The 25,119-nt window shown below is 42.2% G+C and overlaps 3 protein-coding genes and 1 long non-coding RNA gene across 15 annotated transcripts in view; 1 reads left to right on the forward strand and 3 right to left on the reverse strand.

Annotated features, from left to right (window-relative positions):
• Positions 1 to 25,119, reverse strand: part of LOC149982108 (uncharacterized) — a 127,043-nt gene that overhangs the window by 94,011 nt on the left and 7,913 nt on the right. The gene's annotated exons all lie outside the window — the stretch shown is intronic.
• Positions 882 to 15,122, reverse strand: snap47 (synaptosome associated protein 47). Of its 10 annotated transcripts, none has more exons than XR_016482592.1 (7): positions 14,874 to 15,122; positions 13,841 to 14,369; positions 13,086 to 13,585; positions 12,368 to 12,489; positions 10,074 to 10,216; positions 9,452 to 9,579; positions 882 to 1,857 (listed from the first exon to the last, which is right to left on the reverse strand). XR_016482592.1 is itself a non-coding variant. In XM_090182556.1 (6 exons), the coding sequence occupies exons 2-6, from the start codon at positions 14,344 to 14,346 to the stop codon at positions 9,564 to 9,566; spliced, it is 1,287 nt and encodes a 428-aa protein (XP_090038682.1). In that variant the 5' UTR covers positions 14,347 to 14,369; positions 14,874 to 15,119; the 3' UTR covers positions 8,880 to 9,563. The 10 variants fall into 10 exon arrangements, 6 of the variants coding, with proteins under 6 accessions (XP_090038682.1, XP_021469291.3, XP_021469293.3 ...); XR_016482591.1 differs by having other exon boundaries at positions 12,368 to 12,492; positions 14,874 to 15,119; XR_016482593.1 differs by having other exon boundaries at positions 14,759 to 14,937.
• LOC110530489 (2-oxoglutarate and iron-dependent oxygenase JMJD4) lies at positions 15,123 to 21,193 on the forward strand. Of its 3 annotated transcripts, none has more exons than XR_016482594.1 (5): positions 15,358 to 15,815; positions 16,635 to 16,819; positions 19,058 to 19,183; positions 19,276 to 19,490; positions 19,865 to 21,193. XR_016482594.1 is itself a non-coding variant. In XM_090182559.1 (5 exons), exons 3-5 carry the CDS (start codon positions 19,164 to 19,166, stop codon positions 19,958 to 19,960), a joined length of 381 nt encoding a protein of 126 aa, XP_090038685.1. In that variant the 5' UTR covers positions 15,358 to 15,815; positions 16,635 to 16,819; positions 19,058 to 19,163; the 3' UTR covers positions 19,961 to 21,193. The 3 variants fall into 3 exon arrangements, 2 of the variants coding, with proteins under 2 accessions (XP_090038683.1, XP_090038685.1); XM_090182559.1 differs by having other exon boundaries at positions 19,276 to 19,540; XM_090182557.1 differs by lacking the exons at positions 19,058 to 19,183; positions 19,276 to 19,490; positions 19,865 to 21,193 and having other exon boundaries at positions 15,123 to 15,815; positions 16,635 to 19,011.
• iba57 (iron-sulfur cluster assembly factor IBA57) lies at positions 20,863 to 24,593 on the reverse strand. Its single transcript, XM_021613626.3, has 3 exons — positions 22,587 to 24,593; positions 22,024 to 22,367; positions 20,863 to 21,582 (listed from the first exon to the last, which is right to left on the reverse strand). The coding sequence occupies exons 1-3, from the start codon at positions 22,961 to 22,963 to the stop codon at positions 21,191 to 21,193; spliced, it is 1,113 nt and encodes a 370-aa protein (XP_021469301.3). The 5' UTR covers positions 22,964 to 24,593; the 3' UTR covers positions 20,863 to 21,190.

Consider the following 25,119-nt stretch of genomic DNA (forward strand, 5'->3'; position numbering starts at 1 on the left):
CAGCAGTTTAAGTAAAGTACCTGTAAGTGTGTTGTTGTAATGTTTGAACTTGACCACATCCGAGTCTGGTAGAAAGAGAGTATGTCATTGATTGGCCGAGAAAGTGCTACTTGATTTGACAATAGCCTATAGAGCTTTTATAATGTATCTATTAATCATACAAAGCATATTCAGAATAATAGTAGCTATATTGAATAGTAGTACTTTGGTGAGATGGGAGTATTACTCTAGAGAGCACTGAACTCCAACAACACTAATGGTTGTTTATCTATTTTCCTCCAAAAAATGAAGAGCAAGACACTCGACTATCCTGACACGAACCCAATCTCAACCCCGGGGGGGGGGGGGGGGGGGGCTATGATATCTCCTGCCTTTATCACTCTTCACCAGAGGACACTACACCCTAGTATAACAACCCCATTCCTTTTTCTTGTTTATGTCCGTTCACTGTCTGCCATCATCATTCCACTATCCATAACTGCTACTTTTGCTCAATCCAAACACTTCTGCTGCTACGTGTGCAAGTATCTCTCTAACCGGGCAGAGTGGCAGGGCTGGGGGTCTGTGCAGTGTGGCATCACCATCTCTGGCTGCAGGGTAATTTATTGTGGGAGCTAAGTGTTTCCATTTGCATCAAGAGCCACTAAAAACAGTCTCGCTGAAGGTTTCTGGGGGGCCCACTCGTAAAAGTACTGATGCGGTGTGAGCTGGCTCCCAGCCTGACAACCTGTTTGGGGAGCAGTATAGATGTGATTTTAATGAATACATAATCCAGTCATCACAAAAAGACCCCGTCCCTAGCTCCTAACTCTTTGCCAAAGGTAGGCTACACTCCAGACCATTGTGTTTTCATTCAGCAGACACAAGAGAAGTGTGAGGCGTTTTTAGGGTAGGTTTCAGAAAGAAAACAAGAAAATGTTTAGTTGGGAAATGGTTTCCAATTCCCTGTAACTGTTCCATAATATGAAAGAGTAGAAATGAAGATGGGGCAGATTTTTTTAATTTTTAAATCATTACGAAGAGGAAAATAAGGAACCCAAAATTGGAATGAAATAGAGAAAGAACCGTGACTGTCAAATTGTGGGTTGATATTTTAGCTTACAATATGAGGGTTGCTCAATAAGAAGCCCATTGACAAATCTAGTTCAGAGTGAAGCATCGGTTAACATATCTAGAATGTAAAGTAACACAAATCGATCACAACAAAATAGTGAAAACTTTACATACAGCTTCAATAGAAATAAGACACCAGACCCAAGTACTGAAACTTCACGAGGTCTAATAATTGTCTATCAATTAACTGCAGCCCAACATTCCCTTGAATAAGCAACTCACTGCTGCCCTCTTCTGAATCTACAGCCAACAAGTGTCATGATCATACATAACTGAGACACCACTCATTAGGATACTATCTCAAAGGAAATTTACCCATTATCAGTCCTTCAACAACAATGATTAAATTTCCCTATATTTAATCATGAACAGTGGCACTGCTCCTTGAGAACAATTAGAATCTGGTATATTTTAAGATGTTTACTGTGTAAATATTAAATAATGGGTAACAATCCCACATTGGTTTACTTTTCAGCTAAAACCTACCTGTCACTACATACAAGTCAATTTAAGTTTAAATAGTGATCACACAATTGTTTCAGCTGTTCAATACAGTAGGCCGGTGCTGTTCTCACACACCAATGCTTATGGAGTAGTAGACCTTCATTCGAGTTGCTTCAGAAAGACCAGACCATGGTTGGAGTTTACTTTGGCCAGGGCGACTCGCAGTTCACTCCCTCTAGCAGAGATGAGAGTCACTCTTTGAATAAAGAGAAACGGAAATCCAACAAAGTGCACCTCCGTCTGAAGACCAAAGAAAAGATAACAATAACAAGTGCAAGAGGTATATGATATCATTCTGTCTCTCAGCATCTGGGAAAGTACCACATTAATAGTAAAACATAGGGCATCTTCTGATGGGATTGCAATGGGAAGTTAAATTAATTTGAAGCCAAATCTTCATCAACAACAACAGGTACACAAACAGAAACCAAACTCTTACCACTACTTTTATGACATCAATCATTGAAGTCAACTATGGAGGAATGTTATAAAAATGAATTGAAAACATATAAAATGCAATTCATGTACTGTAAGTTTACAGCAAACGTATTGTAAAACGTGTATAACACAATTGACTTTCAACCAAAGCCATCTATAAGAAGTGGATGTCATATCTTTTCTCTAATAGAAAGTGAACCAATTCCCCACCCCCCGGTTGGACTCAACCACCTTCCAGGAACTTTTCCTTCCAGTTCTAACATTAACCAACAGGCCTAATTTCCTGAAACTGGAGCCTCCCTCTGCGTGGTGAAACGAACACAGCAGAAGCAACACCTGCACCAGTAGGAGACCAGCCAGGACGTGAGTCAAGAGTCCAACCATTACAGACACACAGACATACTAATAGTATAGTGCTACACAGGAATAAAATAATTGTGTATTTCTCTCATTTCCAATTAGAGACCTTGGAATCCATTCTCAAAATGAATCACATTGATGAATATAAACATCAAAATCCTTACCGACAATAACAGTTTCATTTGCATGATAAACCGAAAAATTGTCAGTTAAATATTTTACATTTACCAACACTGAAAACATGTATTATTTTACTGATGCAATCTGTGGTAATATTGCCAAGGTAACCTAAATACAAAACAATGGTAAATAAATAACAAAGGATGTCATGAGAGATGTCTTGAGCACTATTTTTACAGAAAGCAAAAACAACATCCACCTCAAAGCCCTTGGGGAAATGACAACTCTGACTTGGTATAACAATCACATGGCTCCTTATTTTCGAGAGCAGAGAGCAACCCACATGTGCCCTGACAGAATCCCACAGCCTTTGTGAAGCTCTTTCCAAGCAGAACTTGATTGATTGGCTTTCAATTGAGACACGCTCCTTGTTGGAAAGAACGACCTCACCACAGGGACAATCTAGTAAACAGACTTGGAAGTCCAGGCCTGCATGGTGTCTCCATACCATCCGCTAGGAAGGCAACGCCGGATCTCATGCATCTGTGGTCAGACCAGACCGACACCACTTCCTTCTAAAGCAGGGCTGCTTCGAAACCACGGCAGTATGTGTTCACTCTCTCCCTTCCTCGCCTTTTTTTAGAGGCTAAGAATGCACATAACCATGTGGTATGCTTCTGGAGTTCGGGACACCGGGTCTCCCAAATGAATGGAACTGTTTATCGCTCAAATCAACAACAGAAGAAACTCTCTCCAGTTCACCATCTTTGATCAGACTAGAAGAAGTGTTTGGTATAACCCTTTTCTCCGGCAACAATTTTCTTGTCATATACAGTGCATTCGGAAAGTATTCAGACCCCTTGACTTTTCACACATTGTTTCGTTACAGCCTTATTCTAGAATTGATTAAATAAAAATTAAAATCCTCAGCAATCTACACACAATACCCCATAATGACGAAGCAAAAACATATTCAAATGTATTAAAAATAAAAGCAAATACCTGACTTACATAAGTATTCAGACCCTTTGCTATGAGACTCGAAATTGAGCTCAGGTGCATTCTGTTTCCATTGACCATCCTTGAGATGTTTCAACAACTTCATTGGAGTCCACCTGTGGTAAATTCAATTGATTGGACAATGATTTGGAAAGGCACACACCTGTCTATATAAGGTCCCACAGTTGACAGGTGCATGTCAGAGATAAAACCAAGCCATGAAGTCGAAGGAATTGTACGTAAGAACTCCGAGACAGGATTGTGTCAAGGTACAGATCTGGGGAAGGGTACCAAAACATTTCTGTAGCATTGAAGGTCTTAAATGGAAGAAGTCTGGAACAACGAAGACTCTTCGTAGAGCTGGCTGCCCGGCCAAACTGAGCAGTCAGAGGACAAGGGCCTTGGTCAGGGAGGTGACCAAGAACCCGATGATCAATCTGACAGAGCTCCAGAGTTACTCTGTGGAAATTGAGAGAACCTTCCAGAAGGACAATCCTATCTGCAGCACTCCACCATTCAGACCCTTATGGTAGAGAAGCTAGACGGAAGTCAATTCTCAGTAAAAGGCACATGACAGCCCACTTGGAGTTTCCCAAAAAGCACCTAAAGACTCTCAGACCATGAGGAACAAGATTCTCTGGTCTGATGAAACCAAGATTTAACTCTTTGGCCTGAATGCCAAGAGTCCCATCGAGAGGAAACCTGGTACCATTTCTACGGTGAAACATGGTGGTGGCAACATCATGCTGTGGGATGTTTTTCAGCGGCAGGAAGACTAGTCAGGATCGAGTCAAAGATGAATGGAGAAAAGTTCAGTGAGATCCTTGATGAAAACCTGCTCCAGGGCTCTCAGGACCTCAAACTGGGGCGAAGGTTCACCTTCCAACAGGACAACAACCCTAAGCATACAGCCAAGATAACGCAGGAGTGGCTTCGGGACAAGTCTCTGAATGTCCTTGAGTGGCAAAGCCAGAGCCCGGACTTGAACCCGATCGAACACCTCTGCAGAGACCTGAAAACAGATGTGCAGCAACGCTCCCCATCCACCCTGACAGAGCTTGAGAGGATCTGCAGAGAAGAATTGGAAAAACTCACCAAATACAGGTGTGCCAAGCTTGTAGCGTCATACCCAAGAAGAGGCTGTAATCTCTGCCAAAGGTGATTGAACAAAGTGTCTGAATACTTATGTAAATGTGGTATTTCAGTTTTTATTTATTTATTTATTAGCAAACATTTCTAAAATCCTGTTTTTGCTTTGTCATTATGGGGTATTGTGTGTGGACTGATGTCAATTATTATTTTTTGAATCAATTTTAGAATAAGGCAGTACCGTACAAAAATGTGGAAAAAGTCAAGGGGTCTGAATCCTTTCCGAAGGCAATTTAACTCATTACAAGTGTTCATCCTCAATTTATTACATCTTTAGTGTAGGATCACATCCCAGTGATGGACCCGGGCTGAGACTTTTGAGAGGTCGCCAGTGTTCTTTAAAACTAGTTTAGCTTCTTCCTGAGTCATTAATGAGAGTACAGCCACCCCACCAAATCGGGTTAATCTGGGCTTTTGGCTCCTGGTGGTCCCCTCTCTCGTGAAAGCTAGTGGCCACTACCTGTGGCCACATCTTCGGTGGTGTACGTATGTGTGTGTGAGAGAGAGCTCCGGCCCCAACAGGGGCAGTGAGCAGATACCAAACCAACTCCTGGTGCCAACAGGATGTAATAACAACAGGCCTGTTTACTCTGCACTCACTTTCATTCAACAGGCCAGGGACCGACACGCATGGGGAACTTTCAATAGTAAATAGCTTCCACTTCCATCTCGTTTGCCATAATTATGACAATCTCCATGCCAATTTGTCACATGTAAACCCTGTTATAATTGGGTGTTGCCTTGCTTTGCCTTTCTCCGAGTGTTGTTTTGTTGCCTGTTTTGTTTTCTATTCATTATCATTCTTAAATTAATAAAGGGAACTACACTGAACCAAAATAAACACAACATGCAACAATTTCAAAGATTTTACTTAGTTATAGTTCATATCAGTAAATCAATCAACTTAAATCAATTCATTAGGCCCTATACTATGGATTTCACATGACTGGGAATTCCCTGTCTTAGGTCAGCTAGGATCACCACTTCTTTTTAAAAATGTGAAATGTCAGAATAATAGTAGAGATAATTATTTATTTCAGCTGTAATTTCATCACATTCCCAGTGGGTCAGAAGATTACACACACTCAATTAGTATTTGGTAGCATTGCCTTTAAATTGCGTAACTTGGGTCAAACATTTCGAGTAGCCTTCCACAAGCTTCCCACAATAAGTTGGGTGAATTTTGGCCCATTCCTCCAGACAGAGCTGGTGTAGCTGAGTCAGGTTTGTAGGCATCCTTGTTCGCAAACGCTTTTTCAGTTCTGCCCACAAATGTTCTATTAGATTGAGGTCAGGGCTTTGTGATGGCCACTCCAATACCTTGACATTGTTGTCCTTAAGCCATTTTGAAGACCCATTTGCGACCAAGCTTTAACTTCCTGACTCATGTCTTGAGATGTTGCTTCAATATATCCACGTCATTTTCCTTCCTCGGCCTCCCGGGTGGCGCAGTGGTTAAGGGCGCTGTACTGCAGCGCCAGCTGTGCCATCAGAGTCCCTGGGTTCGCGCCCAGGCTCTGTCGTAACCGGCCACGACCGGGAGGTCCGTGGGGCGATGCACAATTGGCCTAGCGTCGTCCGGGTTAGGGAGGGATTGGTCGGTAGGGATCTCCTTGTCTCATCGCGCACCAGCGACTCCTGTGGCGGGCCAGGCGCAGTGCGCGCTAGCCAAGGTTGCCAGGTGCACGGTGTAGCCTCCGACACATTGATGCGGCTGGCTTCCCGGTTGGATGCGTTGTGTTAAGAAGCAGTACGGCTGGTTGGGTTGTGTATCGGAGGACGCATGACATTCAGCCTTCGTCTCTCCTGAGCCCGTACGGGAGTTGTAGCAATGAGACAAGATAGTAGCTACTACAACAATTGGATACCACGAAATTGGGGAGAAAAAGGGGTAAAATTTAAAAAATAAATAAATAAATAAAAATCCTTCCTCATGAGTAGATTTTGTGAAGTGTCCATCCTGCAGCAAAGCACCATGATGCAACATGATGCTTACACCCATGTGATTCCATTCTTCAGCTTGCAAGCCTCCCCCTTTTTCCTCCAAACATAATGATGTCATTATGGCCAAACAGTTATATTTTTGTTTCATCAGACCAGAGGACATTTCTCCAAAAAGTATGATCTTTGTCCCCATGTGCAGTTGCAAACCGTTTTATGGCGGTTTTGGAGCAGTGGCCTCTTCCTTGCTGAGCGGCTTTCAGGTTATGTCGATATAGGACTCGTTTTACTGTGGATATAGATACTTTTGTACCTGTTTCCTCCAGCATCTTTACAAAGTCCTTTGCTGTTGTTCTGGGATTGATGTGCACTTTTCACACCAAAGTACGTTAATCTCTAGGACACAGAACACGTCTCTTTCCTGAGCGTTATGACGGCTGCGTGGTCCCATGGTGTTTATACTTGAGTACTATTGTTTATACAGATGAACGTGGTACCTTCATGCATTTGGAAATTGCTCCCAAGGATAAACCAGACTTGTGGAGCTCTTACCATTCTTTTTCTGAGGTCTTGGCTGATTTCTTTTGATTTTCCCATGATGTCAAGCAAAGAGGCACTGAGTTTGAAGGTAGGCATTGCAATACATCCACAGGTACACCTCCAATTGACTGAAATTATGTCAATAAGCCTATCAGAAGCTTCTGAAGCCATGGAATAATTTTTTAAAATTTTCCAAGCTGTTTAAAGGCACAGTCAACTTAGTGTATGCAAACTTCTGACCCACTGGAATTGTGATACAGTGAAATTATAACTTAAATAATTGTTGGAAAAATTACTTGTGTCATGCACAAAGTAGATGTCCTAACCAACTTGCCAAAACTAGTTTGTTAACAAGAAATTTGTGGAGTGGTTGAAAAACAAGTTTTAATGACTCCAACCTACAGTTGAAGTCAGAAGTTTTAGTGACTCATTAAAATTCGTTTTTCAACCACTCCACACATTTCTTGTTAACAAACTATAGTTTTTTTTAAGTAGGGGCGTGGATCAGAAAGCAAGACAGTATCTGGTGTAACCATAATTTGCCTCGTGCAGTGCGATACATTTCATTCGCATAGACATCTCCTTCACATAGAGTTGATCAGGCTGTTGATTGTGGTCTGTGGAATGTTGTTCCACTCCTCTTCAATGTCTGTGCGAAGTTGCTGAATATTGGCGGGAACAGGAACACGCTGTTGTACACGTAGATAGAGCATCCCAAACATGTTCAATGGGTGACATGTCTGGTGCGTATGCAGACCATGGAAGAACTGGGACATTTTCAGCTTCCAGAAATTGTGTACAGATCCTTGCGACATGGGGCCGTGCATTATCATGCTGAAACATGAGGTGATGGCAGCGGACGAATGGCATGACAATGGGCCTCAGGATCTTGTCACGGTATCTCTGTGATTTCAAATTGCCATTGATAAAATGCAATTGTGCTCATTGTCTGTAGCTTTTGCTTGCCCATACCTTAACCCCACAGCCACCATGGGGCACTCTCTTCACAACATTGACGCCAGCAAACCGCTCGCCCACGCGACATCATACACGCTGTCTGCCATCAGCCCGGTACAGTTGAAACCGTGATTCATCCATAAAAAGCGTTTGAGCATTTGCCCACTGAAGTCAGTTACAACGACGAACTGCAGTCAGGTCAAGACCCTGGTGACGACAAAGAGCGTGCAGATGTGCTTCCCGAGACGGTTTCTGACAGTTTGTGCAGAAATTCTTTGGTTGTGCAAACCCACAGTTTCATCAGCTGTCCGCAGAGGCTTCTCTCAGACAATACCGCAGGTGAAAAAGCTGGATGTGTAGATCCCGGGCTGGCGTGATTACACCTGGTCTGCGGTTGTGAGGCCAGTTAGACGTACTGCCAAATTCTCTAAAACAATGTTGAAGGCGGCTTATGGTAGAGAAATGAACATTAAATTCTCTGGCAACAGCTATGGTGGACATTCCTGTAGTCAGCATGCCAATTGCACGCCCCATCAAAACTTGAGACATCTGTGGCATTGTGTTGTGTGACAAAATTTCACATTTTATTGTGACCTTTTATTGTCCCCGGTACAAAGTGCACCTGTGTAATGATCACGCTGTTTAATCATGTTCTTGATAGAACACACCTGCCAGGTGTGGAGAAATGCTCACTAACAGGAATGTAAACAAATTTGTGAACAAAATTTGAGAAATAAGCTTTTTGTGCGCATGGAATATTTCTGGGATCTTTTATTTCAACTCATGAAACCAACAGGTAACATGTTGCATTTATATTTTGTTTCAGTGTCCATTGCCTTTTATGAACTGGGCGGGTCGTACTGTACTACTTAAAGCAATTTGTCTGTATTTTATGTAAATGTATTCTATTGGATAATTACACGCCACTCAAATACTTCCTCTGCTCTCTACATTACAGTAGCATGGGGAGCCTTGGGCATTATTTGTACGGAGAAAAGCATTATTTACCAGATATTGAGATTAAATAACAGTTTATCGCAAGTTCACATATGATAGCGAGACAATAATTACATTTCAGTAAAACATCCGAGTACACTAGAGCATAGAAATATGCAAGTCATTCATATACACATAAGATTATACAGATATTCCTGAATCCAGTGATAATGTCAGAGAGACAGCCTATTGTGAGTTACTCCCTGCTTTCTCTAGTACAGAACATTATGGTATAGAAATTGACTTAAGAGTAGGGGCTCTGTAAAGTATTCAGTGTATTTCAAGGGACACAGTTTCAACGAACTTTGCTACATGTTACATACCCACTGCCTACCTCACAGTTCTACAGATCCCACTCGATGCATCGCTTTACTCAGCAGAAACATGGGAACATGCAACACTTGGAGCTGGAGGGAAACCATGTGCATGGAGGGAGGGGGATGGCTTTACTGACACCTGCAACTGAAAAAGAAGAAGGAAAAAACATGTGACAATTGCTCCTCACTGTGATTTAAGTACAACATCAGAAACCATGGATTACATGTGTGACAGAGACCATTATGTCTGTCCAACCTCCCGTCAACAACAACCAAGTTTGGATATATTCATAGTTTGTCAGTGCAAAGAGGACGATATCTCCACAAAGTGCTGATGAGTGAACGCTTCCTCACCTTGCTGTAAATAACATCTAGTGGACTGGTCAGTAATTACCACATTGAGAGGAACATCGATTTCTATTATTTACACGTTACAATGAGGTAAGGGTGTATGACTACACCTGAGGCTAAGACTTAAGTTGATGTGATACAACGAAGCAGATGGTAAAATCTGGTTTCAACGGTTATGGAACCTCAAATATAGAGGTACAGTACAACAACTTTCTAACAGAATACATTAGTCGTAAGGCAATAGCAACTCGGTGCATTTCTGCATTGCGTTGTAAGTGAGTTAGTTACAGCAGCCTTTTCATGCGGCAGGTGTGTTTGTCTATGTGCATGGTGGCCTGGTCCGTAGAGGTGGTCAGAACATCCAGGCCCTCGTCTTGCCTCTCCAGCACAGTCTCAGCCTCCAGAGCAAGATTTTTCAACTGCATTAGCATCTGAGAGAACAGGGCGAGAAACACACACACACACTTGATTTAGCTTGTGGTTCGCACTTTGGGATGCATTTCTTCTGTTTCACTTTACAGGGCAAAGTAAATCAAGTGCAGCTCAAGTATTTGACATATGGATTTGACCTAGGTCTGTGGGAGTCATTTTGTTTCTTGTTGTGGGAGAAAAAGTGTCTTGTCTAGGCGTTATGTCCTGAGAGGAGAGGGAGTGAGTCAGTCAGTGGAAAAGACGGGGGAGATGAGCAGAGAGGAGGAATAACACTTTCTTCTCAGTCATAATTCTTCTTCCACTGCCTGCCAGGGCCAAGGAGACAGAAAGAAAACGATCTATAATAACTGAATTTACATCGCTAGGTCAAGACACAATCGCCATGTGAAACAATATTCATGTGACTAGTATATGATACTCAAGCACATGGTGGTTTGACAGAGGTGCTCCTCTGGTCATCGATAACAAACAAGTCAAATTAAATGTTATTTCAACTTTCCATGTGTTCAGGGAATTCTGCAACTCCATCTCCAAGCTCCAAAAACTGTGTATGTAATGGTCAATGGAACATCTAAAATAAACTGCGTTGTGCCAAGCAAAATCTAATAAACATTCACTCCAAACTCCACCGTGGTTTCTGAACTAATATTATGTTATCCTACACATGCTCACACACACACCCCATTGACATTATGTATGTTTTCAACTGCCAGTAAGTGACACAGAAACAATGTGCACAGGACCTTTAACTCAGTCCTACTGCTCAAGTTCAATATCATCACACCACTGCTTGAACATTAGGTTTGTTTGGGTGTATTAACTTGTCAGATATGTTAGTAAAATACACACAAGTTTTAAAAAGCAGGCTAATAACCTCAGCAAACTGATGAAAGGTGAGGTGAGGTGACTTGTAGGAATTTGTTTAGGACATAAAGAACTGTAAATATTTAACTGATTTGAACAATAAACCTATTGATAATCTGTATCAAATATCTTTTGACAAAAGGGTCTATTTGCTATACACTTGGGTAGGAAATAAGGTTGAAAGTGGCTCTCAACGAGGGGCTCTTACTATAGGTTCTAATCATGATATGAATGACTTCAAGAGAAGGGTTGGGTGTGTCAAAAAGTGTACTATTGTATCACTTGAGAAAGTGGCAGGCTTTGTAGTTCAAAAGAACCATTAAGACTTATCAGCACAACATAATAATCCATTGATAGAGAAAGAATACACATCCCTGAATTGTACACAGACTAATTGAGAAAAATGTCACTTATATGATCGATTTGTTTGTAAAATGATTATATATAAAACTATATTGAGATACAATCGTATTGAGACCATTCTGAAGTGGTCAATACTTAACTTGTAATACCTAACTAACTATTCCGTTGTAAACACAGTTTCCACAAAAGGCTCATTCAATCTTAGCTTCATTCAGTTTTAAAGAATTGCTTATGGGACAGTAAGAACCATCCATGTCTGGAGAGACTGTAGCCTAGGTTTCAGGAGGATTATGAAAATGACAACATACCTGTAACGGTTCACCAACCAATTACATATGTGGTCTTAGATATACACAAAATGTTGTGTTATGAAGAGGTTTAATATGGAATACAGCATTCTGAGAAAGTTATAATAATGTGTTAAATAAAAAATAATTGACTGCATTTGCGTCACTGTTTATGTCTCGCGACCATAGACCATGTATGGAGCTCACCCTGTTCAACATTATGGCTATGAATGGAAATACTTTATACACTGTCTGACCAGAAAAGTCGACCAAATAACTGGCCATGTATCTTTCCCTCTCTCCTCTCTTAAACACATTGGAGTTTGGTTTGTGGTCTCACCGACTTACATATAAAATATAATTTGACAAATCTAAATCATTACAGTGAATCTCTGTTTGGAATGGAAATACAGCATTTATCTTCCCATGATTTCCATGGGCAAAGTTATGCTTGTTCTTTAAAACCTGCTATTGAAATGGAATACATTTACTGAATCGTAACATGGTTATTAAATTATGCATTTCCTCTACATACAAAACAGGTGTCTACAGGACAGGTATTAAGCAGAAAGAGAGACAATGTAAGGGCAGTATAACTTTAGACTGCTTTAGTATACAGATGGAGAGATCTCTCACCTGTCGGAGCTCCTGAACCTCAGCCTGAGTAACCTCTGGCGTAAGGACATGTAGATGCACCTGGGAAAGCTCTCCTGCTGGGACCGTACTGGGGACCTCTGTCTCCTGGTACTGCTGCAAGCCTGCTGCCAAGGAAGGGGGACAGAGATACAGTGAGAAGGCAACTCAAACAAACAAATGATCATCCTATGAGCGTAACAGTATCCCCATGATAATGTATGGGGGAAAGCTCATAACATAAAAGGCAAAATTTTGTAATAAATCAATAATCTAGAGCAGGGGTCAACATAGTTATAAATAATTTGTATACAGCAAAATTGACCGCAACAATCCCAAACAGATATAGTATTTGACAAACACAGAATCCTTTAAAACCTTGATTACACTGGAATACGACCGCCAATGTCTCTCTAGTTATGTGTGGGAGCACTTGGGAACAGATTTCCTAAATTAAAATACACTTTGAGCTGATATCCTGGGGATTTTACAGTCTTATGTCAAACAACAAAAATCTGAAAACTTGGGGTGCCAAATAAAATTATCTAGAGTGTATCATGACATTTGAGCCTAAAGCTATTTCAAAAATGTATATTGAACTAATGCTAAAATACAGACCTTTACTGCCACTTGGTGGTCAAATACAAACCAATGTACAATACAAAATAAACAAAGAAGAACAATTGCCTGTGACTTCAGAGGTGAAATCTACAGTTCTTACCTGCATTCCATATTAAACCTTGATTCTGGTCACCTGGGGTTGTGGCTGGGGTCGTCTTAAAGGCAGAGTACTCACTCGTGTACTCTACCTTCTTCTTATACTGCATCTCTAGCACAGACATGGCCTCCGGCATTTTAGCCGACAGGAGTCTGAAGCATATGTCTGGCTTCCCTATGAACCTCTGCCTCACACTGATCTCATAAGGGTTGTGCACCCGGATGTCATCCACCTCGTCCCTCTCAAAGCGGTGGAGGAGCACATAGTTTGTGTCTCGGACTTCTAAAGAGGAGACCATCACCATCAAGCAGCCAGGCTTCAGGTCCGAGTCTCCACCTCTGGAAACGATGGCTGGTATGCTGGTGATCCCTCTGTGCTTGCCTGTTGCTGTTCCCTTACAAGTGGCCTCTCTGGCAGCATGCTCAGCATTGGCATCCTGCTGACTCTTCCAGGGTAATTTGCCAAAAGGCCACCAAGGGGGAGACTGCAGTTCAGACAGTAGCCTGCGGAGTGAATGGTGACAGAAGTTAGAGGAATCCATCCAATTCAGTGACGGTTCACACAAATCAATCTTCTGGATTATCGCTATCCAATCTCAATTCCTTACTATTATAGATTAACCAATTACATGTAAATAGAAAGGCATCAAAACGTCAGACAATATCCATGGCAAGCTACAATATTTGTAAACATAAAAACAATAAAACAGTTACATGACAAGGCCCAGAGGTAGAATAGAATATCAAAATCCTCCTTACTTGTCTGCCACGCCCAGATCAGAGTCGATCTTGTCCAGGCCCTGCATGACGTTATCAAACTGCTCTCCCTGGTGGTGGAGGACATTCCCTGTGTCCTCTAGCCGTCTTTGAGCCCCTGCCACCAGGTTAATCAGCTCCCTCCCCTTGGTGGGCTGTGCCTCGGCCCCCTGGACCTCAGTAGAGGGGGACAACAACCTCTCCCTCCAGAAATGCTCCAGGACATTGTAGACCACCAATCGGTTGGGCCTCAGTGAGCCGAACCAGTGCTTGAGATTCCCCTGTTCCAACACAGTCAGAGTGCTGAAGATGAAGCTGGACGACTCCATCTTGATCTCCGTGATCCTGGTGAGGCGGAAGCCAACCAGGTTCTCTTTGCTCTGGTGTGAGGTGAAGCGCAATATGGTGCGGGTCAGGGACAGGGTCCCGGCCTCCCAGCGCTTCTCGCTGTTGATGTAGTAGGAGCCTGGCCAGCTGTGGATGGGGATGTCTCGGTTTGGGCTTGTCATCTTGATTTGGCTTCAGGTGCTCACTTAGGTAAAAAGGGGTGAACATAAATTCAGATGTCATATTAGAAATAACAGAGTATTTGAATCAAGGTCAAGATGTTAATCAAGATTAAAGATTAGACCCTAAACCTTTGGAACTATTAGCTAGGTATTTCAAGTAGCTAGCTAGATGTCATCGTGGTAATCAATTAACTTTGGACTAGCTATTTAGACCTACTGCATGGCAGTAACGTTACAGCTAGAAACATACGTTACCGTGTAATAGTTAACGTTACTTTGCTAGGGCCACTGTGTATATGCTAAGCTTGCTATAAAAACATGCTGGCTATAAAAACATGCACAATCGTAATACGCCAGGAAGCTATCTAACGTTAGCTAGTTATCCAGCCAGCAGCCATCTCCATAAGCTTACCTCTAAAATAAAATTAAATATATTTTGCATTAAATTACATTCGTGTACAAACTAAAGAATAGCTGTAACCAAACAAAATAGCTAGCGGACATTCAACGTTCATGTTTTTGTTTACTTTTTAGAAACCTGGCACGTGAGCTCCTGCAGGGTTATGACTATCCCAGGAAATCAATGGCAACAATTCTGCAATGTTGGGCAAGGCGCTAATATTATCGATTGTGCAAAAGTCATTTTTATTCGAGTACAGTTGTTCTGTGAATATATATTTCAATCTATCAGTTTAATAATTTGTCAAATTAAATAAAAACACCTGTTTGCAGGCGACTGATTTGTTTAGGAAGTGGAAGAGCGGCAGGTTCTCAGTACAGACATGTTTACAGTCCGTCTAGAAACAATGATCCTGCTACCTTAAATGTGTAGATTAACATGATTGTCTAATTTCGTTGCTTATATGTACTACATAAATGTTATTTTTAAGACAACGTTGAATTAACAGACAATATCCAAGATGTACGGAAACAATATGGGGCAAAAAAAATGAACAAATGTAGCTTTGTAATTAATATTGGGCTTGTGCATCGATAAATGTGTTCCCTTGCAATGCAAACTGAATATCATAGCCATAGCATGTAAAATAGAAAGCTATTTGTAGGTTCGAATAAACGAACCAGACCCTCCTAATTTTCGACTTATCTTTGTAATGCAAATCCCAAAATTATGTAGTTATATCGTAGATACGTCGCCAGTTTTAATCGCTTGCTAACTAGTTAGCTATATCCAGGATTTGTTTATATTATTGAATATCATGGACAGGGAGTCTTACTATAACTGCTGCAGCCTTGTCAAAATACCAAGGCAATCCTATGAAAAATTCTGGTCTTCGCACTTTGTGGATTACATAGACAAGGAGTTGAGCTATTCCAAATTCTTTAAAAAGGTACTTACTTCCCAACCACCCATTCATGTTCTCGAGGAAATTCACTAGACTGGACATGCAGAAAACAGTGGATCACTGAAGAGGGGAAACCAACCTTCCAGAAACTGCTGCAGCAATTTGGTAAATAAATGTTGTTACAGATCTATTACAATGCCCAGTAACTTTGTATTCATAATGTTGGTGTGACATGAACGAGTTTGATTAGCCTAGGCATGGGCTGTCCTGATCTGTGATTTGACAGCCATATCTCATCGTCTGTGGAATTATCTGATATAATTTGTGCTGCAGTTATGATGAACAAATAACCCATTTCTAAGTTGTTTTCACAAAAGGTTTTTCTATTGTTTTTTACCCTTGCAGATTAGACTCTGGTTCCTGTTGCAAACAGTAATGTGAAAGAATACAATGCAAACCCCAAACAAATTATTTATTCACTACTGGAAAGAATACATCCAGAATGGACACTCGTCACCAAAAGGATGTCTATCTGAACGATTCTAAACTATCAAAATAAAGAAAGTCGCACACTCCAGGTATAATCTCCCAGCAATTTAATGGGTATTTACCAACGTTTCGGCATCACCCTGAGGAAGGCACAGTGATGCCAAAACATTGGTAAATACCCATTAAATTGCTGGGCGATTATACATGGAGTGTGCGACTTTATTTTGATAGCTTATTCGCCGTTAGTCAGCACCTCCACACAAACTATTATTCTGGGTGGGCGCCAGCGCATGTTTTTTAAAATCTTTTATCTGAAGTATTGACACATGTCAAGGTATTGATTTCACTGATATGTTGCCTCAGTCCAAAAGAGCAGCAGTCCAAAAGATTTGAAAGTGTTTATTTGTAATGAATAGTACTTGTACTCTTTGCGTTCTTACGAAACTATGCAGTATTTTGTTTTTTTATGTATTATTTCTTACACTGTTACCACAGGAAATCTTAAGTCTTATTACATACAGCCGGGAGGAACTATTGGATATAAGAGCAACGCCAACTTACCAGGAACACGACAGGTCTGTTCAACACTGGTCCAACCAATCTGATTCCATGCTTCAAGATTGCTTCGATCACATATGTTCCAGATGGCATCGAACAACATTGATCTATACGCTGATTCGGTGAGCGAGTTTATTAGCTTGTGCATCGGTGATGTTGTATCCACAGCGACTATTAATACCTTCCCCAACCAGAAACCATGGATTGATGGCAGCATTCACGCAAAACTGAAAGCGCAAACCATTGCTTTTAATCAGGGCAAGGCGACCGGAAACATGACAGAATACAAACAGTGTAGCTATTCCCTTCGCAAGGCAATCAAACAAGCTAAGCGTCAGTTTAGAGACAAAGTAGAGTCGCAATTCAACGGCTCAGACACGAGAGGTATGTGGCAGGGTCTACAGTCAATCACGGACCACGAAACCATCCCCATCGCGGACCCCGATGTCTTGCTCCCAGACAAATTAAACAGCTTCTTTGCTCGCTTTGAGGACAATACAGTGCCACCGACACGGCCCGCTACCAAAACCTGCAGGCTCTCCTTCACCGCAGCCAACGTGAGTAAAACGTTTAAATGTGTTAACCCTCGCAAGGCTGCCGGCCTAGACGGCATCCCTAGCCACGTCCTCAGAGCATGTGCAGACCAGCTGGCTGGTGTGGTTACGGACATATTCAATCAATCCCTATCCCAGTCTGCTGTTCCCACATGCTTCAAGAGGGCCACCATTGTTCCTGTTCCCAAGAAAGCTAAGGTAACTGAGCTAAACAACTATCGCCCCGTAGTACTCACTTCCGTCATCATGAAGTGCTTTGAGAGACTAGTCAAGAATCATATCACCTCCACCCTACCTGACACCCTAGACCCACTCCAAGTTGCTTACCGCCACAATAGGTCCACAGACGACACAATCGCAATCACACTGCACACTGCCCTAACCCGTCTGGACAAGAGGAATACCTATGTAAGAATGCTGTTCATCGACTACAGCTCAGCATTTAACACCATAGTACCCTCCAAACTCGTCATTAAGCTCGAGACCCTGGGTCTCGACCCCGCCCTGTGCAACTGGGTCCTGGACTTTCTGACAGGACGCCCCCAGGTGGTGAGGGTAGGAAGCAACATCTCCACCCCGCTGATCCTCAACACTGGGGACCCACAAGTGTGTTCTCAGCCCTCTCCTGTACTCCCTGTTCACCCATGACTGCGTGGCCATGCACGCCTCCAACTCAATCATCAAGTTTGCAGACGACACTACAGTGGTAGGCTTGATTACCAACAACGATGAGACGGCCTACAGGGAGGAGGTGAGGGCCCTCGGAGTGTGGTGTCAGGAAAATAACCTCACACTCAACATCAACAAAACAAAGGAGATGATCGTGGACTTCAGGAAACAGCAGAGGGAGCAGCCCCCTATCCACATCGACGGGACAGTAGTGGAGAAGGTGGAAAGTTTTACGTTCCTCGGCATATACATTACGGACAAACTGAAATGGTCCACCCACACAGACAGCGTGGTGAAGAAGGCGCAACAGCGCCTCTTCCACCTCAGGAGGCTGAAGAAATTTGCCTTGTCACCAAAAACACTCAAACTTTTACAGATTCACAATCGAGAGCATCCTGTTGGGCTGTATCACCGCCTGGTACGGCAACTGCTCTGCCCACAACCGTAAGGCTCTCCAGAGGGTAGTGAGGTCTGCACAACACATCACAGGGGGCAAAATACCTGCCCTCCAGGACACACCTACAGCACCCGATGTCACAGGAAGGACAAAAAGATCATCAAGGACAACAACCACCCGAGCCACTGCCTGTTCACCCCGCTATCATCCAGAAGGCGATGTCAGTAAAGGTGCATCAAAGCTGGGACCGAGAGACTGAAAAGCAGCTTCTATATCAAGGCCATCAGACTGTTAAATAGCCATCACTAACATTGAGTGGCTGCTGCCAACATACTGACTCAAATCTCTAGCCACTTAATAATAAAAAATTGGATGTAATAAATCTATCACAATGCCACTTTATATAATGTTTACATACCTTACATTACTCATCTCACATGGATATACTGTACTCTATACCATCTACTGCATCTTGCCTATGCCGTTCGGCTATCGCTCATCCATATATTTATATGTACATATTCTTATTCATTCCTTTACACTTGTGTGTATAAGGTAGTTGTTGTGAAATTGTTAGATTACTTGTTAGATATTACTGCATGGTCGGAACTAGAAGCACAAGCATTTCGCTACACTCGCATTAACATCTGCTAACCATCTGTATGTGACCAATAAAATTTGAATTGATGTGAAATTTGATTTGATTTAGACATTGCTCAACTGTTCCCTCCTGTATGCAGCAGGGATTTTCCTTAACACGTTTATACCACCCCAGTCTTCTTTTCTTCTGACTGGTTCAATAAGTATTGGGATACCTTGGAGGTGGACGACTACCGCTACGTCTACATGGAACCCAAAGACTCATGGTATAGCAAAACATATTTCATTATAGACCCTAATATGGATATCCTATTATCTCTCCCTTAACATCATGTGCTTGTTTCTCTCATCACTACAGGCCATTCCACACTGATGCGTTTCGCTCCTACAGCTTGTCAGTGAATATCTGTGGCAGTAAAAAATGTATCCTATATCCCCCGGGCCAAGGAGAGTTTCTACAAGACAGCCATGGCAACCTTGCTTATGACATCACTACCCCCGAGCTTCAAGACAATGGGCAGTTCCCACACTCTGTTGAGGCCTGCCAACCACTAGAGATCATTCAGGAAGCGGGTGAGATCATTTGTGTGCTCAGTGGTTGGCACCATCAGGTTTATAATTTGGTAAGTGCTGCTGTTTGGATGTGGTGCAAGAGCTTTTTTATAAATAATTGCCAGTTAAGCACATATAAGCTCATCTGGCTAATTTTGAACTGTAATAACCCCATTTTTGTCTCATAATCCTACAGGAAGACACCATCTCTAACAACCATAACTGGTTGAATGGCTGCAATGTGTACATTATGTGTCAGTTTCTTCAGAACGAGCTGTCTGCTGTCCAGAGAGAGATAGAGGAGTGGAGTAACACTTGGAGATACTGTATGTCAAAAGCAGATTTATTTTGAAAAAGCTGTGGTCTGTAGTAACTAAATTGTTATTGTTTTCCAGGTCATCATGAAGTCTTGCTCTGGGATTGACTACAGGGAGTTTGCCTCTTTCCAAAAGATCATCGCTGACAACCGCATGTCTTTCTTGAGCTCTTGAAACACCTCAAATTACCCTCTGCATCTTTCAAACACCCTGACCACGTTAGGACCTCACCACGCTGCCTGTGACCTGCAGAGGATGGCTCACATTCTAGAATGCATGCTCTGCAATTACTTTAACTGGAACATTCAACTCTGAGCTCACACAACACCCACCCGTAGATCGCACTCCAGCAGGTATATCTCACTGGTCACCCCAAAGCCTATTCTTCCTTTGGCCGCCTTTCCTTCCAGTTCTCTGCTGCCAATGATTGGAACAAACTGCAAAAATCACTGAAGCTGGAGACGCATATCTCCATCACTAGCTTTAAGCACCAGCTGTCAGAGCAGCTCCCCATACTGTATTTATATATTTTCCTCCTTTGCACCCCAGTATCTCTACTTGCACATTCATCTTCTGCACATCTACCATTCCAGTGTTTAATTGCTAGATTGTAATTACTTCGCCACCATGGCCAATTTATTGCCTTACCTCCCTTATCCTACCTCATTTGCACACACTGTATATATACTTTTTCTACTGTACTATTGACTGTATTTTTGTTTATTCCATGTGTAACTGTGTTGTTGTATGTGTCAAACTGCTTTATGTTGGCCAGGTTGCAGTTGTAAATGAGAACTTGTTCAACTAGCCTACCTGGTTAAATAAAGGTGAAATTTAAAAAACTGAACGTTTTCTGGAGTAGATTAAAGAAACCATACTCCACTAGAGGGCAGCACTCCCTTTACCAGCAGTAGGCCACTGTATCCCTTTCTGAGCATCTTTATCAATACATTTGGTTGATAAGGCTTTGGTTTCAGAGATAGGTAGCCCAAATGACTTGCCTGATGTCTTGAAATACATACGTTTATGGATGTTTTGTGTGAATGAGATGTTGAGAAAATGAGAAACATCCATACTTTGTGTCCTTATATGTTTATTACACCAGAGATGCATAGTAATATTTATGACAATAGCTAGTAAATTGTGGTGCACAACTGGCAAACAGCATAGTTAAGGAAGATTGAAATTATAATTTCAGAGTCTATCTAAAGCAATTTCAATATTGCAAACAAAGTAAAACTATTGTCAGACATGGCTGCTAGTGGTACCAGTGAAATACTGTATTAGATGAATTTGGAAAGAGAAGATGTATGTATGGACGTGTAGAAATCCATGTAGAAATTATATGGCTCTTTTGAACATATGTACGTTTCATATTGTTGGGGTCAATAAATACTTCTATCCTCATTTTGCTTTCGTGTCTTTGGGCCACCAGTCTGGCACGGAGGCCTCTAGAGTCACTGTGGTGTCCTCTGACGCCTTGAGTGTCAGTGGCTCTTTAGCGTGAGCCAGGCGGATCAGGCTCAGGCCCAGCTCTCCAACCCCGGCCCTGTGCTTCCCGGCTGGCTTGCCAGACTGGGTCTGTAGCGATACTCCTTCCTCCAGGCCTTCGGCTGGTGCTGACATGCGTACAGGCATCAGGCGCTTCCGCACCACCCCGGTGTGATGAGTCCTGGCGGTCAACTCCTGGCCAATGTAACAGCCCTTACTGAAGCTGATGCCCTGCATGTAGACCAGGTTGGACTCCAGAGGAAGAGCCACCCCGGGAGGAAGGTCCTTCACCCCCTCAGGAAGTCCTAAGCGAAACAGGTAGATAGAAACATACAGTGATTACAGGAATAATTTCAATCCAACAGCCCTGCTAGCCATATTTTTTATTTTACCTTTATTTTACCTTTATTTAACTAGGCACGTCAGTTAAGAACAAATTCTTATTTTCAATTACGGCCTAGGAACCGTGGGTTAACTGCCTTGTCCAGCGGCAGAACGACAGATGTTTTCCTTGTCAGCTCTGGGACTTGATCTTGCAACCTTTCGGTTACTAGTCCAACGCTCTAACCACTAGGCTACCTGCCACTCCATACCGTATGCTGCAACCAACTGTTCTATTATATATGGCATAACAACAACCCAGTAGTTGACAATATACAACCATAGAGTTGGCTACACACCACATAGTATTAGATGAGGCAAGCAAACCATTTCCACCACTTAAACCTCTAGTTGGCTGATCCTACCTATTGCATAGCGGTGCCTGTGGTACTCTTCGGAGTTGCCTTGCTGACACCATGGAATCATTTCCAGAGGATCGACTTCGTTGTCCACCACCAACCTCCAGCCCATGGCTTCAGTTCTCGGATCTTCCTCCCACATCAGAGCTTTTTCTGGGGCAGTGAGATCTGGCTTAGGCCTCTTGTGGCCTGTTCCCTGAGGCAAAACAGCCCATAGAGAAAGCTCTGGACAGGTGCTGATCTTCACCTGCCGGCGGATTTTGTACACCTTCAAATGTTTCAAAATTACATCCTTTATGGTGGTGTCACACTCGACCAGAACACCACAACCCGCTTCTGCTACTTTCAACCTAAATAAAAAATAAAAGAAAGAACATGTCAGCCATCATGTGGGAGTGCTTCAAATGTATATCATGCCTGGGTTTCTAGTAACTAATTGAAACAGCCTTAACTGCTGCACAGTAACTTCTATGTGAAACTTAGTAGTTAGATAAGCAAGCCACGCCCACAATGGATGTTATGGCTAGCCTGACCGTAAACAAGATGTAGCTGTTACAATAAGGCATTACCTGTATATGATAATGTCATACAGTGTCCTTCCTTGAACGTTCAGCATGTGCGCATACAAAACGTTCTGTTCCTCTTTTGCAAAGAGCTCCATGTCATTGGTTACAATACCTTGAAGAAACGATCTTGTATCTTGCCCTTGAACTTTCATTAAGGTCCTGTGTGGAAGATGATAGCAAACATACTGTCCCAATTCATTCTTACGTGCTTCCTGACTGTAATTATTGATGTTGGTCCATCCTGCTGGGCACCAAGCACTTGTCCACTGGTACCGGCGTTCGGAACATTTTCTAGCATTGAAATTGCGTGAGTAGAGTCGAAGAAAAGAGTTTGGACCAACCGCGGCCCTAGCGAAACAAACCAATCCCATACAGTGCATTGTTTGGTACGTGTGCGAAAAACAGCAACTAGACAATTAAATAAAATTCGTTAAATAAGTCCAAGACGGGACGTTTCAACTGACATCTTGATAACAAACTCCATTTTGAATCCCACAATGCACTGCGTGCATTTACGTCACGACGATGGGTGCGTACCAGAAGATTCGTGTGTTCAGAGCTCTGAGGTAGTTAATAAGACTGCTTCCAAGATGTCCGCCCGCCTGTTGTTTTCAAGGTAATCCACTCGTTCGTGTACGCTGATTCATCGACTACTACACAGTGTACAAACATTAGGAACACCTGCTGTTTCCATGGTTTCAGACTAACCAGGTGAATCCAGATGAATGCAATGATCCCTTATTGAGGTCATTTACTTCCAATTCAATCAATTTAGATGGGGAGATGGCTTAAAAATCCTTATTCAGCCTTTCATACAACTGAAATATTGATTCAGTGCTGCCAACTCTCACTCATTTGACCCTTCACACACCATACCTCTTATTTCTCAGGCACTGAAAAAAGTACTTCTATTTTCTTATTCATTTTCCTGCCACCGCACTGTGAAAAGCGGCAGATTGAAGCTTGTGATTTGGTTTAGTAGGTGCAAATTTAAGTAATAAGGCACGAGGGGGTGTGGTATATGGCCAATACGCCACAGCTAAGGGCTGTTCTTCAGGACCAACACGTCGCTGAGTGCCTGGACACAGCCCTTAGCCGTGGTATATTGGCCATATACCACTAACCCCCAAGGTGGCTTATTTATATTATAAACTGGTTACCAATGTAATCTGAGCAGTAAAAATACATGTTTTGTCATACCCATGGTATATGGTCTGATATACCACGGCTGTCAGCCAATCAGCATTCAGGGCTCAAACCACCCAGTTTATAAATGTAATGAAAGACCCCTGTTCGATGAATTTGGTAACTATGTGTTCATTAACCAATTCAATTAAACTACTCAGTCTGTTATATCAGGATTTGTAGGATACTGATAGAAATGAAGACAGAGGCCCAGTCTACAATAGTACAATAGTTAAATGTTTTTTCACGGGAACATTCTCCCTATCATTTCCGGTACATTGGTCTATATACCTCACATTTTGTCATAAATGTCCCTCCTCCTCTCAGATACTATGGCAATATAGTTCACAAGCCTTCTCACATTGTTTAACGGGTGGCAGACAATCTACTACAAGCCCAAGGTCTCTCCCCTCCCTGGGTGGGGACAGAATGTCCTGTAAGGAACACAGTATTCCACGATAGTTCCAACAAGGAATAGAAAGTCCTTGTTCTAATTCTTGACTAAAACTACACACATTATATTCAGTATTATGATTATAATAAGATTCATACATTCATACAGTAACAGAGAGTATTCTGTTTAGTTATAGTTAAGGTTAAATGTGTAGCGGTATTTATTAGAGAGGGGTAAAGAAAGATTTTGTTCGGGCGCCAGGCAGGTATTAACCATGCCGAAAGGAAAAGAGTAGAATAGAGAGAGTACCACTACCAGACCCACACATCAGCAGAAGAGACTGCCTAGAGTGTAGCCTGTTTACCAGATAGCCAGTGGAGAGAAAAGAGAATACACACCATATAAAACCCACATCACAGCACAGGGGTAACCCCAACAAGAATACCTCATACAATAATACTAATAATGGTAGAGCAATTTAACAGCAACTTCATACAAGAACGAACCCAGTCATCAACAGAGGATTTGCAATAATCTGTATTATTTTCTAGTGTATGGGTGCAGAGGGTATGAATGTGGGGAGTGTTCATCGACACAACAAAGGCCTTAAAAATGTCCATAGTCTTCTCGGCCACATGTCATTAGTACACCCCACCTCAATACAGTTCACATAATATACAGTGCCTTGCGAAAGTATTCGGCCCCCTTGAACTTTGCGACCTTTTGCCACATTTCAGGCTTCAAACATAAAGATATAAAACTGTATTTTTTTGTGAAGAATCAACAACAAGTGGGACACAATCATGAAGTGGAACGACATTTATTGGATATTTAAAACTTTTTTAACAAGTCAAAAACTGAAAAATTGGGCGTGCAAAATTATTCAGCCCCCTTAAGTTAATACTTTGTAGCGCCACCTTTTGCTGCGATTACAGCTGTAAGTCGCTTGGGGTATGT

The sequence above is a fragment of the Oncorhynchus mykiss genome, chromosome 8 (genome assembly GCF_057628025.1).
Source record: "Oncorhynchus mykiss isolate SJ-2025 chromosome 8, ASM5762802v1, whole genome shotgun sequence".
NCBI classification, from domain to species: domain Eukaryota; kingdom Metazoa; phylum Chordata; class Actinopteri; order Salmoniformes; family Salmonidae; genus Oncorhynchus; species Oncorhynchus mykiss.

Coding starts and splice junctions, on each gene's coding strand:
- snap47 (XM_021613616.3), bottom strand. CDS start 14,346: ATGACAAGCCCAAACCGAGACATCCCCATCCACAGCTGGCCAGGCTCC. Junction 13,586..13,840: donor GATCTGGGCGTGGCAGACAA/GTAAGGAGGATT, acceptor TTCACTCCGCAG/GCTACTGTCTGAACTGCAGT. Junction 12,493..13,085: donor AGGTTTAATATGGAATGCAG/GTAAGAACTGTA, acceptor CTTCCTTGGCAG/CAGGCTTGCAGCAGTACCAG.
- LOC110530489 (XM_090182557.1), top strand. CDS start 16,775: ATGTTCCAGATGGCATCGAACAACATTGATCTATACGCTGATTCGGTG.
- iba57 (XM_021613626.3), bottom strand. CDS start 22,963: ATGCACTGTATGGGATTGGTTTGTTTCGCTAGGGCCGCGGTTGGTCCA. Junction 22,368..22,586: donor TATGACATTATCATATACAG/GTAATGCCTTAT, acceptor TTTTTTATTTAG/GTTGAAAGTAGCAGAAGCGG. Junction 21,583..22,023: donor CAGGCACCGCTATGCAATAG/GTAGGATCAGCC, acceptor TGTTTCGCTTAG/GACTTCCTGAGGGGGTGAAG.